The 16,693-nt window shown below is 42.0% G+C and overlaps 2 protein-coding genes across 4 annotated transcripts in view; both read left to right on the top strand.

Annotated features, from left to right (window-relative positions):
* The window catches only part of LOC114235400 (zinc finger protein 665-like), a 427,904-nt gene that overhangs the window by 47,192 nt on the left and 364,019 nt on the right, over positions 1-16,693 (top strand). The gene's annotated exons all lie outside the window — the stretch shown is intronic.
* LOC103012027 (KRAB domain-containing protein 5-like) overlaps positions 1-16,693 on the top strand; it is a 69,703-nt gene that overhangs the window by 11,765 nt on the left and 41,245 nt on the right. For 2 of the 3 annotated variants that reach the window (XR_009006023.1, XR_009006024.1), the window contains exons 2-3: positions 1,734-1,823; positions 6,472-6,598. Coding sequence is in view for 1 of the 3 variants with exons in the window: in XM_057533663.1 (XP_057389646.1) it covers positions 6,472-6,598 (127 nt within the window). In the remaining 2 variants the exon portion in view is untranslated. The remainder of the gene's footprint in view (positions 1-1,733; positions 1,824-6,471; positions 6,599-16,693) is intronic. The other variant, XM_057533663.1, reaches the window with a different exon arrangement.

The following is a 16,693-nucleotide window of genomic DNA, read 5'->3' as shown; positions in this document are numbered from 1 at the left end:
ATAGCAGGATAGGAGGGGGATATTACGGGGTATATGGAGAGTGTGTTGGACCTCATGAGAACTTGTAAGTTTGAGTCCAGAAGCTAAGTTATGAGTACTGAGCTTCAAATGGCAGAAGGTTTTCGTTAGGGAGGTCTTGTTATGTATGGGTCTGTGGGCACAACTTAACAGGAGACAAAGTCCTGTGATGTAGGGAAAGATTTTTCCAAGAATCGGAGGGCAGGAACACCACCGTGATCTGCAGGCCAGAGGCTCGTCCTTGGGAAGCTGTATGAGGCTTTCCTGTTGCCAGGCCAGTGCTGGCTACTCTATTATCCTCTCCCTTTCTGTCCCAAAACATGCAGACACACACACATGCACGCATGCACGCACAATAGAGAACAGGGAACCCTTGTGCACTGATGGTGGGAATGTAAATGGCACGACTATTATGGAAAACAATGTGGAGGTTCCTCAATAAATTAAAAAAAGAACAGGCACACAATCTATCAAAAACTATTCTGGCTAGATAGCTAATGAAACAAAATCGATATTTTGAGGGAAATGTCTGCACTCCAATGAGCATTACTGCATCATTCGCCATAGCCAAGATATATAAAGAACCAAAATGTCTGTTGACAAAAGAATGGATAAGGAAAGTGTGTGTTTGTGTGTGTGTGTGTGTATACACACACAATGAAATGTTATTCAGCCATAAAAATGAAGGATTTTGCCACTTATTACAAAATAAACGAACCTAGAGAACATGCTAGGTGAAATAAGCCTCACAGAGAAAGACAGATATTGTATGTGGAAACTAGAAATGTCAAACTCATAGAAACAATAGAAAGGTTGTTACCAGGAGCTGGGTGGTGGGGCAAATGGGGAGATGTTGGTCGGCGGGTACGAACTTGTAGGTGTAAAATGAATAAGTTCTGGGGATCTAATACACATCATGCTGATTGTAGTTATCCATACTGTGTTTCTGTATACTTGAAACTTGCTGAGGGAGTATCACTTACGTGTTCTCACTACTCAGATGCAAAATGGTAATTGTGAGTTGATGGAAGTGTAAATTACTTGATTATGATAATTATTTCACAGTGTATACATCTGTCAAATAATCACATTGTACACCTTATATGTGCACCATTTTTATTCATCAGTTATACCTCGATTAAGCTGGAAAAGGAAAAGAAGGTGTGCTGGGCTTTCCTCTTGAGTGGTGCTCAACCCAGGCTTCCCATTAGATCAGTGAGGCATTTTGCATTTACATGTTTTGTGCCCCCTGACCAAAGATTCCCTTAAATAGCTGCGGTGAGGCCCAACCTCAATCATATTTAAGGTGCCCCAGATGACTCTAATCTGTATCCATCACTGAGCATCGTGACTCTGAGTCCCCCCATTCCTGAGGGCTGAGATCTGGGCTGAGGCTGAGGGGGCTCTGCTCTGCGTGGGGATGGATCAGGGCTGGTCTGTGACCTGCAGGGGGTCGTCGGGTCCAGCTGAGGTGCCCACTGCTGCTGTGTACGTGGGGGCCTCACCAGGAGGGGAGCCTGATCTGAAGGAAAAGGGTGGGAAACTCACTGGTTGGTCTCTGTGTGGGAGTTTACTGTCCTGAGCCCCTCCTGGGACAGTGGGCAGCAGGGGACTGTCTGTTCCACATGCTGAGGTCTTCCCTGTGTGTGTGGTGGTGACTCAGGAAGCGGGTGTGTTGATTCTAAGCATTAAACAGCCTGTTTCCAACTTTCAAGATCGACCTCTAAAGACTCATATTGTCTGAGGAAGAAGCCCGGAAGAGGAGGGAGAGGAAAGAAAACGAGTCAGAAATGGCTCTTTCTCAGGTAAAGTCATATTGTCAGTTGATTTTTCTGTCTGTCCTTCCTGAAATGCCCTTCTTTGGACTCGCTGATCTTGTCTGACTCTGAAGTATCCCGCCTGACACCTGTACCGTCACAGTCACCCGGGTCCTTCCCTCAGGGCCTGTCATCTCCACTTAGATCCCATCTCCCTATGACCCAGTGACCTGGAACTTGTGAGGAGTCTCCACTGGGCAGGGCTTCACACCCATGGATTGGAGACGTGGTGTCAGTGCTAGTGGACAGCAGGGATTGCTTAGAGCCCCATCAGGATGCACTGTCTGCTCTCTGTAAACCGGGATAAAGAAGCTGCACATGGAAGTGATGGTATTAATATGCACAATACCTGGTAAGTACTAGAAAAGAGACCAATAAGGAGAAATTTGCTCTTTTTCTAATGCGGTTGAAGTTAAATGAGTGAGTCACTGACTTCAAAATTTTAATGATTGAGAATGGAATGGAAAGTTCAGAAACATCAGTGATAGAGGGTGTTTTATTGCATCACTGATTTTAGAAATTCTTTAAATCACTTGCATCACCTCCATTCCTTAGAGGTTTTCTTTGCACTGTGTTGGTTGCCTCCTCTGACACAAAGAAGTTTCTGCGTTTGATGCAGGCAAGGTTCCAGCTTCATTCTTTTGCTGGTAGATACCTGGTTTCCCAGCACCATTTGTTAGACTGTCCTTTCCCCTTATTGTAGTCTTGGTACCCTTGTCAGTACATTTTAAGGGACTTCCCTGGTGGCACAGTGGTTAAGAATCTGCCTGCCAATGCAGGGGACACGGGTTCAAGCCCTGGTCCAGGAAGATCCCACATGCTGCAGAGCAACTAAGCCTGTGCGCCACAACTAATGAGCCTGCACTCTAGAACCCGCAACACAACTACTGAGCCCGTGTGCCTAGAGGCCATGCTCCGCAACAAGAGAAGCCACCGCAATGAAGAGTAGCCCCTGCTTCCCACACCTAGAGAAAGCCCGCATGCAGCAACAAAGACCCAATGCAGCCATAAATAAATTATATATATATATATATTTATTTTAATACACTTTACATATATTCCAAGAATTATTTCTGAATTAATCTGTTCCATTGGTTTAAGTATCTGTGTTTATGCCAATACCACACCATCTTTTTTTTTTTTTTTTTGGTCAGGCCTCGCTGCTTGTAGGATCTTAGTTCCCTGACCAGGGGTTGAACCCAGGCCCTCGGCAGTGAGAGTGAGGAGTCCTAGCCACTGAAACGCCGGGGAATTCCCAATACCACACCATTCTTGATTCCTTTGTTTGTACTATGTTTTGAAATCTAAAAAAGGGTGGCCTCCATTTTCTTTTTCAAGAATATGTTGGCTATTTGGGATCCCTTGAGATTCCCTATCAGTTTTACCATGTTTTCTTCTATCTCTGCAGAAATTGCCATTGGAATTTTGATAGGGATTCCACTGAATCTATAAAACATTTAGGATTTTCTGGGCATTTCAAGTCTTCCAGTCCATGAGTATAGGATGTCTTTCTATTTATTTGTATCATCTTAGATTTCTTTTAGCAACATTTAGTAGTTTTCAGTGTGCAAGTCTTTCACCTCCTTGGCTAATCTGTTCCTAAGTATTTAATTCTTCTTGATGCTATAGAAATAGGATTGTTTTCTAATTTTCATTTGACTTTGTGCATTGTGTATAGAAATACAACTGATTTTTGCATGTTGATGTCATATCCTGCAACTTTTCTAAAATTGTTTTTTGATGTAGCAGTTTTCTTGTGGAATCTTTACAGTTTTACAGTTTTATAAACCTCATTACCTACTAAAAAAGATAATTTTACTTCTTTGATTTTTTTTTTTCTTTTTATTTTTTGTCCAATTACTCTGGCTAAGGCTTTCAGTACTTTTTTGGACAGTAGCGCAGAGAGTGTGCATCCTTGACTTCCTCCTGATATGAGAGGGAAAGCTTTCACTCTTCCACCATTGAGCATGATGTTAACCGTGTTCTTTTCATATATGGCATTTCTTATGTTGAGATAGTTTACTGCTCCTAGTTTGTTGAGGTTTTTATCCTGAAAGGTTGTTGAATTTTGTCAAATGCTTTTTTCTGCAATTGAGATGATCATGGGTTGATTTATTCTGTTAATGTGGTGCATTGCATTAATTGATTTTTGTATGTTGAATCATCCTTGCCTTATAAATTCCACTTGGTCATGATGTAGAATAGTTTTAATTTGCTGTGAATTTGGTTTGCTGGTATTTTGTTAATGATATTTTTATCAGTATTCATCAGGGATATTAGTTTGTAGTTTTCCTTCCTTCTTGTGTTTTTCTCTGAGTTTGGTATCAGAATCATGCCAGCTCCATAGAACAAGTTTGCCAGTGTTCCCTCTTCAACTCTTCAGAAGATTTTTATTAGGATATGAGGTAATTCTTCCGTAAATATTTGATAAAATTCTGCAGTTAAGCCATCTGGTCCTAGGTTTTTCTTTGAAATTTTTGATTACTGCTTGAATCTCTTCAGTTATATTTCTGTTCAGACTTTTTATTTCTTAGTGATTAGGGCTTAGTAGGTTATATGTTTCTAAGAATTTTCCTCTATCTTCTATATTATGTAATTTTTTGGCCTATTGTATATCATACTCGCTTATAATCCTGTAAAAAATTTGTGACATCAGTTGCAATCTCTTGCCTTTTATATCTGTTTTTAGTTATTTGAATCTTGTTTTTTTTTCATAGTGTAGCTAAGAGTTTGTAAATTTAATTTTGTCAAAACACCAACTCTTGGTTTGTTAGTTTATATATTATATTTCTGTTTTCTATTTCATTTATCTGTGGTCTCATCTTTCTGATTTACCTCTTCTAACTTTGGGTTTAGTTTTTTTCTTCTTTTTCTGTTTCCTTTAGGTGTAAAAATAGATTTCTGATTTGAGATCTTTATTATAAGCACTTTTCAGTGTAGCTTTCACTGTATCTTATAAATTTTCATGTTTTATTTTTATTTTCTTCCAGATATTTTTTTTTTTTTAATTTTATAGCTACTTTATTTATTTATTTATTTATTTTTGACTGTGTTGGGTCTTCGGTTCGTGCGAGGGCTTTCTCTGGTTACGGCAAGCGGGGGCCACTCTTCATCGCGGTGCGGGGACCGCTCTTCATCGCGGTGCGCGGGCCTTTCACTATCGCGGCCCCTCCCGTTGCGGGGCACAGGCTCCAGACGCGCAGGCTCAGTAGCTGTGGCTCACGGGCCCAGTTGCTCCGTGGCATGTGGGATCTTCCCAGACCAGGGCTCGAACCCGTGTCCCCTGCATTAGCAGGCAGATTCTCAACCACTGCGCCACCAGGGAAGCCCCAGATATTTTTAAAATTCCTTTGTGATTTCTTCTTTGGCCCATTGGTTTTTGGCTTTTTTTCCCACATTTTTGGTGTTTTTTTTTTCCCCGTCTGCTTGTTTCTATTTTCATTTAATTGTGGTTAGATAAGATACTTTTATGACCTCAGTCTTCTTAAATTTATTTTGTGCCCCAACATGTGGTCTGTTATGGAGAATGTTCCATGGATAGTTGGGAAGAATGTCTTTTCTGCTGTTGTTGGGTGGTTGTGACGTGTACATGTCTGTTACGTCCAGTCAGTCTATAGTGTTATTGACGTTCTCTGTTTCCTTATTGATCTTCTGTATGGTTCCATCCATAAATAAAACTGGGGTCTTATAATGTCATACTATTACAGCAGTCCATTTCTCTCTTCATTTGTTAATTTTTACTTCATATCTTTGGGAGCTCTAATGTTAGATGTGTGTGTGTGTGTGTGTGTGTGTGTATTTATAATTGTTGAATCTTCTTATTGAATCGACCATTTTTAATTGTATAATATCCTTTGTCCCTTGTGTGTCAGTTTTTGTTTTTAGTTTGTCTGATATTATGTAGCCATCTCTACTCTGTAGGATAGACTATCTTTTTCCATCCTTTTAGCCTATACATGTCCTTAGATTTGTGAATTTTAACGGTTCCAGTTCTTTGACACTCTTTAGCTTCCATTCCAGATCCCAGCCACCTGAGTTCATATGCTTGCTGTGTCATTTCTTATCTGTTGACCTGAGTCAAGTTTCTCAGAGTGTCTCTGACAGTTTTCTCCTCTCTACCATGGGAACACATCTTCTTCTAATGAGCTATTCTGTTGATAACAAGTTAATACATGTAACATTTAGAGTACTGCTTATCATATAGGAAGTATTCAGACCCTTTTAGTCATTGTGGTTGTTATTGATCATAATTTAAGATTCTGACCTTTCTTTAAATCCACTCTGGACTTTGTCATCTCTGAAAACACCACTCATAATGTAGCTCATCTAGATATTGAATATCTCAGTGTGTAGAACATAATATCTATATAGACAATCTGGTGTTCAGTTTTATTTGTGTGTATTTCATGTATTATCGACAAACATGAAAAATCCACATTGTTTGGAAGATATCATACTCTCTTATATAAAACATAGGACGTTAAAAATTAGAGACACATAATTTGCTCCAAATACCTTTACATAGCTTTGCCATTTACATATTTCAACCAGATTGATTGTTACACCTGTCTCTCCTTCTCACATTGTGTAAAAATAAGGACTCATGGCCCCTTGGTGAAATGTGTTTTCATTTCAGGCACCGTTGACCTTCAAGGATGTGGCCGTAGGATTCACTCAGGAGGAGTGGGAATGCCTGGACCCTGCTCAGAGGGCCTTGTACAGGGACGTGATGGTGGAGACCTACAGGAACCTGCTCTCCCTGGGTGAGGATAACTTCCCTCTAGAAGCTGGGATCTGCTCTTGGATATCTTTGCATTTTTCCTGTGTGCCTCTTGGGAGGCCCTGTTTTGCTTGGCTGATCTGAAGTCCCTGTTGACTCGGACATGAAATGCTTCAGGATGTGCAGTGTCAGGAGTTTAAACTGTCCTTTTCTTCAGGTGATCTGCCCATTTCATGATACGTCGGGGGTCGTTCCAGAGCTTGAGTATTTATAAAGCCCAATGGGAAACTTTTAAAATACCCAATTTCCTGTGTTTTCTACCCCTGTGCTTTAGATTCAGTAGTTCTAGGAAGAGAGCTAGGTGTCTGCATATTATGCTGTTCCCTCTGCATTCAAAAGGAGGCGGTGGATGAATCTGTGCAATGTTTTTGCAGAACCACCTGTCATGTCCTCACTCCCCAGCTGAACAAAGAGCTGGGATTCTGGAAACGCCACAGCACTTCACATTTCTTCTAATAAGCAGGAATTTCTCTTTCTGATCTGAATGTTATCTCCATCTTGAAGCAAGAGAATGAGCCCTGGACTGTCAAGAGTGACATGAAAGTATCAGGAAACCTAATGAGTGGGAAAGTAGCAGAAGTGTGAACCCAGGTCAGATGTCAGAAGGGCAGAGGTGACGCCACACCCTTAATAGTGTCGGGGAAACACTCCCATTGTTGGGAGAGAAGTTTATTTTTTGTGAGCTCTCAGAGGAAATTTTTCTCTGCAACTTATCACTCTGTGCTTCAACGTGTGAAATTTACCCCTTCACCTTCCAGTGGTGCTGTAGCTCCAACAAAGATAAAGTCAGTCTTTATCTTGATCCACAACACTTTGTTATATGCCTTCTGTGAACTCGGTCTTTCTTGACTTTAAGAAGCATGAGGTGGGCTGTTTTAAAGGGGTCTCTTGCCCCCTCATCTCTCCTTCTGGTCTTGATTCCACTGGATGCTCAGTTCTTAGTCCATAGAGATAAGAGATGATGCCTCCAGAGTCCAACCCTTGAACCTATGTCAGTTTAATCCCCATTTGATGTTCTGAAAAGATGTAATCAACAGATAGTAACAGGTGGTAAACACTGGCTGTTCTTTAATTCCATCTGGCACCTCATAACCTACATGGAGCTGTCTGAAGCCCCGTCTGCTATTTCCCAGCCATTTCTTCCATTCTGCTTTTGCCACGTACTTCAGTGATGCGAGTGGCGGCCAGGTTGACTGAGCCTTACATAATTGTTACTTAGGAAAACTGTAAGGACCATGGACAGAGAGGCCCTCTCTGATCCCCAGTCCTGCAAGAGGAGCATGTGTGAACCTTTTCAGGCTCTTAGCTTGGTGTCTGTGGGTAGAGAACATGGTCCCATCTCAAGATCCTATCATATCTGAACCCCATATCTTATATTTTTTTCTCTCTTGGAGTGCTCTTCCTAGTTGGGTAATGTAGACACTTTGTGATTCCATATGTTCTTTAAGTTCGCTTGATTTGACTCTGAAACTTGCTTCTGAAATAGATATTCCTAGGGTCTGAAATTTTATCCAGTTTTTTTTTACTGTGATAATCCACTTTTAGTTAGTGGACAACTTCTGGTGGACTCTGTGGAGTGGGTTTACTTGGTAACAGAAAGTTTTTATGGAGAATACTTTCCCTCATGTGTTGCAATATTCTCCAGCTGCATACAAAATCACCACTTGAAGCTGCTTACTGGAGTGGACAGCATGTTCTACAATGTGAGATAGAAAGTATCATGAGAGCCTGACTGATACGTCTTTCCAGGTTTTTATTCTGGTTGAGGAGTGTCACAGAAGCCTGTCTCAAGGGCACTGTGACAATGTTGCTTACATATACCAATGATCATCCTTTATGAACCTCAGTAAATGGTATAGGAATTTCTCCTACGAATACATTGTCCAGATTCTCGTCCTCGTATCTATGAGGCTGTTGACTAAACTGTTGTTCACGCTACATATTTTGTCACCTGTGTGTGCCTTTATTCATTCTACCTCAACACCTAATTTTGAAGCATGTTAATAAAAGAGCTTATGAATTGGTGTGACACCTTCAATGATAAGCTATAGTTCGTTTTGTTTAAGGCACTGCTACTTTCGTTTTGTACATTTCTGTGCATTATGTATGGTCTTGATTTTTGTTTATTTAGTCATCAGGTCTGTATTTTTTATGATATTAGTGTTGAGGATTGAATTGGGGAAAGACCCCCTGCCGTGGTGGAACTGGTGATCAGACCCTTTTAGAGGTCTTTATGTATTCTCAATTTTTACCTATACCGTTATATCATTTGCAAATATTTTCTTCCATTTCATAGTGTCTTTTCACTTGATTGAGTGTGCTTTGATGCACACAGTTTAGGATTTTGATGTAGTCCAGATTATGTTTTAACTTTGTGGCCTGTGCTTTTGGTGTTATATCCAGTTAATCATTGCTGAATCTAGTGTCAACAAGTTTTTCCCTATATTTACTTCTAGGACTTTTATACATTCAGGTCTTTTTTTTTTATTTTTTTTTATTTTTTGGCTGTGTTGGGTCTTCATTTCTGTGCGAGGGCTTTCTCTAGTTGTGGCAAGTGGGGGCCACTCTTCATCGCGGTGCGTGGGCCTCTCACTGTCGCGGCCCCTCTTGTTGCAGAGCACAGGCTCCAGACACGCAGGCTCAGTAGTTGTGGCGCACGGGCCCAGTTGCTCCGCGGCATGTGGGATCTTCCCAGACCAGGGCTCGAACCCGTGTCCCCTGCATTGGCAGGCGGATTCTTAACCACTGCGCCACCAGGGAAGCCCCATTCAGGTCTTATGTTTAGGTCTTTGATCCATTTTCCATTAATTTTTGTATATTGTGTAAGATAATGGTCCTACTACATTCTTTGCATGTGGATATTTAGTTTCCTCAACATCTTTTTTTTTTAATTCACTCTACAAATTATTTGTTTGCTTGTTTACTTTATTGAATTATACTTGATTTACAATATTTTGTTGGTTTCAGGCATACAGCAAAGTGACTCAGTTTTATATCTCTATATATATACAGATACATACATATACACACACACACTTTTTCAGGTTATTTTCCATTATAGGTTATTATGAGATATTGAATATACTTCCCTGTGCTATATGGTAAATCTTTGTTTTTTATCTATTTTATACATAGTAGTATATGTATGTTTTTTATCTATTTTATACATAGTAGTATATATATGTTGAACCATCCTTGTGTATCTGTTAATCCCATACTCCTAATTTATCCCTCCCCCTCTTTCCTCTTTGGTATCCATAAGTTTGTTTTCTATATCTGTGAGTCTGTTTCTGTTTTGTAAATAAGTTCATTTGTATCATTTTTTAGATCCACATATAAGTAATATCATATAACGTTTGTCTTTCTTTGTCTGACTTCATTTAGTATGATAATCCCTCGGTCCATCCATGTTTCTGCAAATGGCAATATTTCATTCTGTTTTATGGCTGAGTAATATTCCACTCTATCCATTCATCTGTCAGTGGACATGTACGTTGCTTCCATGTCTTGGCTGTTGTAAATATCGCTATGAACACTGGCATGCATGTATCCTTTTTGAATTAGAGTTTTCATCTTTTCCAGATATATTCCCAGGAGTGGGATTTCAGGATCATGTGGTAACTCTATTTTTAGTTTTTTAAGGGACCTCCATACTGTTTTCCATAGTGGCTGCATTAACTTACATTCCCACCAACAGTGTAGGAGGGTTCCCTTTTCTCCACACCCTCTCCAGCATTTGTTACTTGTAGACTTTTTAATGATGGTCATTCTGACCAGTGTGAGGTGGTACCTCATTGTAGTTGTGATTTGCATTTCTCTAGTAATTAGTGATTCTGAGCATCTTTTCATGTGCCTATTGGCCACTTGTATGTCTTTAGAGAAATGTCTATTTAGGTCTTCCACCCAACTTTTGACTGGATCAGTTTGTTTTTTTTTTTGTATATTGAATTCTATGAGCTGTTTGTATATTTTGGAAATTAAGCCCTTGTCAGTCACATTGTTCGCAAGTATTTCTCCCAGTCTATAGGTTGTCTTTTCATTTTGTTGATGGTTTCCTTTGCTATGCAAAACTTATACGTTTGATTAGGTTCCATTTATTTATTTTTGCTTTCATTTCTTTTGCTTTGGGAGACTGATCTAAGAAAATATTGCTACGATTTATGTCAGAATGGTTTTTTTAATTAATTATTTTATTTATTTGGCTGCCTTGGGTCTTAGTTGCGGAACACGGGCTCTTCATTGAGGTGCACTAGCTCTTTGTCGTGGCGTGTGGGCTTCTCTCTCTAGTTGTGGCGTGCAGGCTCCAGAGCGTGCGAGCTCAGTAGTTGCGTCATGTGGGCTTAGGTGCCCCGTGGCATGTGGGATCTTAGTTCCCTGACCAGGGATCGAACCCACATCCCCTGCATTGGAAGGCAGATTCTTAACCACTGGACTACCAGGGAAGCCCCTGTCAGAATGTTTTGCCTGTGTTTACTTTTAGGAGTTCTATGATATCATGTCTTATATAAGTCTTTAAGTCATTCTGAGTTTATGTGTATGGTGTGAGGGAATTTTCTAACTTCATTGATTTACATGCAGCTGTCCAACTTTCCCAACACCACTTGCTAAAGAGACTGTCTTTTCTCCATTGTATATTCTTGCTGCCTTTGTCGTGGGTTTTTCAAAAATGGCTTTTATTATGTTGAGATATATTTTCTCTATACCCACTTTGGTGAGAGTTTTTATCATGAATGGATGTTGAATTTTATCAAATGCTTTTTCTGCATCTATTAAGATGATCATGTGGTTTTTTCCTTTTGTTGGTGTGGTGTATCATGTTGATTGATTTGTGAATGTTGAGCCATCCTTGTGACCCTGGAATGAATCCAACTTGATCATGGTATATGATCCTTTTTATGTGTTGTTGGATTCAGTTTGCTAATATTTTTTGAGGATTTTTGCATGTATATTCATCAAAGATATCGGCCTGTAATTTTCTTTTTCGGTATTGTCTTTCTCTGGTTTTTGGTATCAGGGCGATGGTGGCTTCATAGAATGACTTTGGGAATGTGCCCTCCTCTTAAGTCTTTCGGAAGAATTTGAGAAGGGTAGGTATAAGTTCTTTGTATGTTTGGTAGAATTCCCCAGTGAAGCCATCTGGTCCCAGACTTCTGTTTGCAGGGAGTTTTTTTTTTTTTTTAATTACAGATTCTATTTCATTTCTAGTGATCAGTCTGTTCAAATTATCTGTTTCTTCTTGATTCAATTTTGGGAGGCTGTATGTTTCTAGAAATTTGTACATTTTTCCTAGGTTGTCGATTTTGTTGGCATGTAACTCCATAGTATTGTCTTATGATTTTTTGTATTTCTGTGGTATCAGGTGTTATTTCTCTTTCATTTCTTATTTTGTTTGTTTGGGTCCTCTTTTGTTATTGTTGAGGCTGGTCAGAAGTTTGTCAATTTTTGGGCTTCCCTGGTGGCGCAGTGGTTGAGAGTCTGCCTGCCAATGCAGGGGACGCGGGTTCGAGCCCTGGTCTGGGAAGATCCCACATGCCGCGGAGCAACTCGGCCCGTGAGCCACAATTACTGAGCCTGCGCGTCTGGAGCCTGTGCTCCGCAGCAAGAGAGGCCGCGATAGTGAGAGGCCCGCGCACCGCGATGAAGATTGGTCCCCGCTTGCCGCAACTGTAGAAAGCCCTCGCATAGAAACGAAGAACCAACACAGCCATTAAAAAAAAAAAAAAAAAAAAAAAGAATTGAGAAGTTTGTCAATTTTTATCTATTCAAAAAACCAGCAATTGTTTTAATTTTTTTCTATTCTTTTTTATCACTATGTTTTATTTCCTCTCTGATCTTTATTATTTTCTTCCTTCTGCTGACTTTAGGTGTTGTTCTTCTTTTTCTGATTCTTCTAGGTGATAGTTTAGGTTGTTTGAGATTTTTCTTCTTTTTTTTGAAGAAGGCCTCTATCACTATGAAATTCCCTTAGGATTGTTTTTGCTTCATTCCATATATATTTTTTTTATGGTTATGTTTTCATTGTCATTTGTCTCAACATATTTTTTGACTTCCTCTTTGCTTTCATCGTTGACGCATTGGTTTTTTAGTAGCCTGTTGTTTAGTCTGCATGTAATCGTTTTCTTCCTATTTCTCTTTCTGTGATTTCTAGTTTCATGCTGTTGTGGTCAGAAAAGGCGCTTGAAATAATTTCTATCCGTTTTAGTTTGTTGAGATTTACTTTTTGTCCTTGTATGTGGTGTATCGTAGAGAATATTCCATCTGCGCTTGAAAAGAATGTGTATTCTGGGTTTTTTGGATGTAATATCCTGTAGTTATCAATTAAGCCTAACTGTTCTATCATGTCATTTAGGATCTTTGTTGCCTTATTGTTTTTCTGTCTGGAAGATCTGTCCATTAATATTAGTGGGGTATTAAAGCATCTTATTATTATTGTATTCCCTTCAATTCCTCCCTTTATGTCTGTTAGTATTTGTTTTATGTATTTAGGTGCTCCTATATTGGGTGCGTATACGTTAATAAGTGTAATGTCCTCTTCTTGTAGTGATCCTTTTATCATGGTATAGTGTCCTTCTTTGTTTCTATGGCCTTTGTTTTAAAGTTTATTTTGTCTGATACGAGTATTGCTACCCCCACTTTCCTGTCATTTCCATTTGTGTGAAATATCTTTTTCCATGCCCTCACTTTCAATCTGTATGTGTTATTTGCCCTAAAGTGGGTCTCTTGTAGGCAGCATATTGTAGGTTCTTGTTTTATTTTGTGATCTGCCACTATGTGTCTTTTGACTGGAGCATTTAGTCCATTGACGTTTGAAGTAATTATTGATTAAGTATGTACTTACTGCCATTTTAAACCTTGTTTTCCAGTTAATTTTGTATTTCTTCTGTGTTCCTTTTTTGTTTTTACTTTTGTGGTTTGATAGTTTTCTTTTGCATTATGCTTGAGTTCCTTTCTTTTGGGTTTTTGTGACTCTATTGTGTTTTTGATTTGTGGTTACCCTGGTTTTCAAGTATGTTAACCCTCACATTTTGTGATTTTGATGTCCTATTTTACATCTTCATGTTTATCCTTTTGCTGTTCATTGTAGTTAGAATTGCTTTCATAAAATTTTTTGATTGTTTTTTAATCTATGAATTGGCTCATTTATGTGATTTTCAATCCTTTTATATATTTGCCTTTTGTATTGTGATTTTTCCCTTTCCTATAGATTCTTGCTTTTCCATTTAGAGAAGATCTTTTCAATATTTCTTTTAGGGTGGGTTTAGGATTGCTGTATTTTTTTAGTTTTTGCTTGTCTAAAAAATTCTTTACCTCTTTTTCTATTCTAAATGATAATCTTGCTGGGTAGAGTATTCTAGGTTGCAGGTTTGTCCTTTTCAGGACTTTGAATATATCTTGCCACTACCTTCTGGTCTGCAAGAGTTTCTGTAGAGAACTCAGCTGATAGCTTTATGGGGGTTCCCTTGTAACTGACTTTGTTTTTCTCTTGATGCCTTTAGAATCCTCTCTTTAACTTTTGCCATTTTAATATGTCTTGGTGTAGGTCTCTCAGCTCTCCTCACTGTGTGATTTCTGTTACTCTGTCTTCCAGATCACTTATTTGTTCTTCTGCCTTATTTAGTCTCCTTATTCATTACCTTTAGTTCGGTTTTTATCTTGGCAATTGAGTTTTCTAGTTTTGTTTGGCTCCTCTTTATGTTTTCTAGTTCCTTGCTACAATGATCTGCATTTCTATTTGATAGTCTTTCTTAATACCTTCAGCATTTTTATTACCTCCTTTGTGAACTTGGGGCTTACAGACTGAAGAGGTCTGTTTAATTTTTTGTTGTTTCAGGAGATTTATCTTGTTCTTCTAATTGGAAGTATTCCTCTGCTTTTTCATTTTATTTATATTTCTCTATGAATTTAGGAGCAACAGTTATCTACTGTTGAAGGGCTGCTTTTATGCGGGAGCATCCCTGAATAGACTGTGTGTGTGAGTCCAAAATTTTTGGTGCAAGGGCTATTTTGGTATGGACGCTTGCCACATCTTTCGTCAGGGTGTGCTGGCCATCGTCCTCTTGATAGGTGGTACGTTTGTTGTTGTGGTGACCAGAGCCTGCAGTGGATGTTTGGCAGGGCCTCTTCTTTGCTCGGTGGTTGTAACAGCCCTGTAGTTGGAGTACTGGTTGGGGTAGAAGCCCCCAGGTCCAATTCTAAGCTGTGACGTGAGGCAGGCAGGACCGGATCGCCCTGCTGGGAAAGGAGCTATGATGTATTCCTCCCCAGTAGCTCTCCACTGGGATGTGTGACTCTGTGACACCGCCTGCTACCCGGTGTGTGAGCCCACAAGGTCCAGGTTGCTGTGCTGCCCTCACACCCGCCTGCACTGCAGGAGCGCTGGTAATAGGCTCAGATTCAGCCCCAGCTCCGCGTGTGTGCGCCCACAAGGTCCAGGTTGCTGGTGCTGCCTTCACACCCACCTGCACTGCAGGAGCGCTGGTAATAGGCTCAGATTCAGCCCCAGCTCCGCGTGTGTGCGCCCACAAGGTCCAGGTTGCTGTGCTGCCTTCACACCCACCTGCACTGCAGGAGCGCTGGTAATAGGCTCAGATTCAGCCCCAGCTCCGCGTGTGTGCGCCCACAAGGTCCAGGTTGCTGGTGCTGCCTTCACACCCACCTGCACTGCAGGAGCGCTGGTAATAGGCTCAGATTCAGCCCCAGCTCCGCGTGTGTGAGCCCACAAGGTCCAGGTTGCTGTGCTGCCTTCACACCCACCTGCACTGCAGGAGCGCTGGTAATAGGCTCAGATTCAGCCCCAGCTCCGCGTGTGTGAGCCCACAAGGTCCAGGTTGCTGTGCTGCCTTCACACCCACCTGCACTGCAGGAGCGCTGGTAATAGGCTCAGATTCAGCCCCAGCTCCGCGTGTGTGCGCCCACAAGGTCCAGGTTGCTGGTGCTGCCTTCACACCCACCTGCACTGCAGGAGCGCTGGTAATAGGCTCAGATTCAGCCCCAGCTCCGCGTGTGTGCGCCCACAAGGTCCAGGTTGCTGGTGCTGCCCTCACACCCACCTGCACTGCAGGAGCGCTGGTAATAGGCTCAGATTCAGCCCCAGCTCCGCGTGTGTGCGCCCACAAGGTCCAGGTTGCTGGTGCTGCCCTCACACCCGCCTGCACTGCAGGAGCGCTGGTAATAGGCTCAGATTCAGCCCCAGCTCCGCGTGTGTGCGCCCACAAGGTCCAGGTTGCTGGTGCTGCCTTCACACCCACCTGCACTGCAGGAGCGCTGGTAATAGGCTCAGATTCAGCCCCAGCTCCGCGTGTGTGCGCCCACAAGGTCCAGGTTGCTGGTGCTGCCTTCACACCCACCTGCACTGCAGGAGCGCTGGTAATAGGCTCAGATTCAGCCCCAGCTCCGCGTGTGTGAGCCCACAAGGTCCAGGTTGCTGGTGCTGCCTTCACACCCACCTGCACTGCAGGAGCGCTGGTAATAGGCTCAGATTCAGCCCCAGCTCCGCGTGTGTGCGCCCACAAGGTCCAGGTTGCTGTGCTGCCTTCACACCCACCTGCACTGCAGGAGCGCTGGTAATAGGCTCAGATTCAGCCCCAGCTCCGCGTGTGTGCGCCCACAAGGTCCAGGTTGCTGGTGCTGCCTTCACACCCACCTGCACTGCAGGAGCGCTGGTAATAGGCTCAGATTCAGCCCCAGCTCCGCGTGTGTGAGCCCACAAGGTCCAGGTTGCTGGTGCTGCCTTCACACCCACCTGCACTGCAGGAGCGCTGGTAATAGGCTCAGATTCAGCCCCAGCTCCGCGTGTGTGTGCCCACAAGGTCCAGGTTGCTGGTGCTGCCCTCACACCCGCCTGCACTGCAGGAGCGCTGGTAATAGGCTCAGATTCAGCCCCAGCTCCGCGTGTGTGAGCCCACAAGGTCCGCTGCTGCTGGTGCCATTCCCCAACTCAACGCTGCTGCCAGAGCGCCAATAACCGGGTCAGACGCCCCTCCAGTGACACGTGCGCGCTCCCCAAACCTGCCACCTGTGCACACTCCCAAAGCCTGCGACGGCCAGAGCTGTGCCCCTCTGAGCACCCTGACAATGA

Source organism: Balaenoptera acutorostrata, chromosome 19, assembly GCF_949987535.1.
Source record: "Balaenoptera acutorostrata chromosome 19, mBalAcu1.1, whole genome shotgun sequence".
Lineage (NCBI taxonomy): Eukaryota > Metazoa > Chordata > Mammalia > Artiodactyla > Balaenopteridae > Balaenoptera > Balaenoptera acutorostrata.
This window is presented reverse-complemented; position numbering and strand designations above follow the sequence as displayed.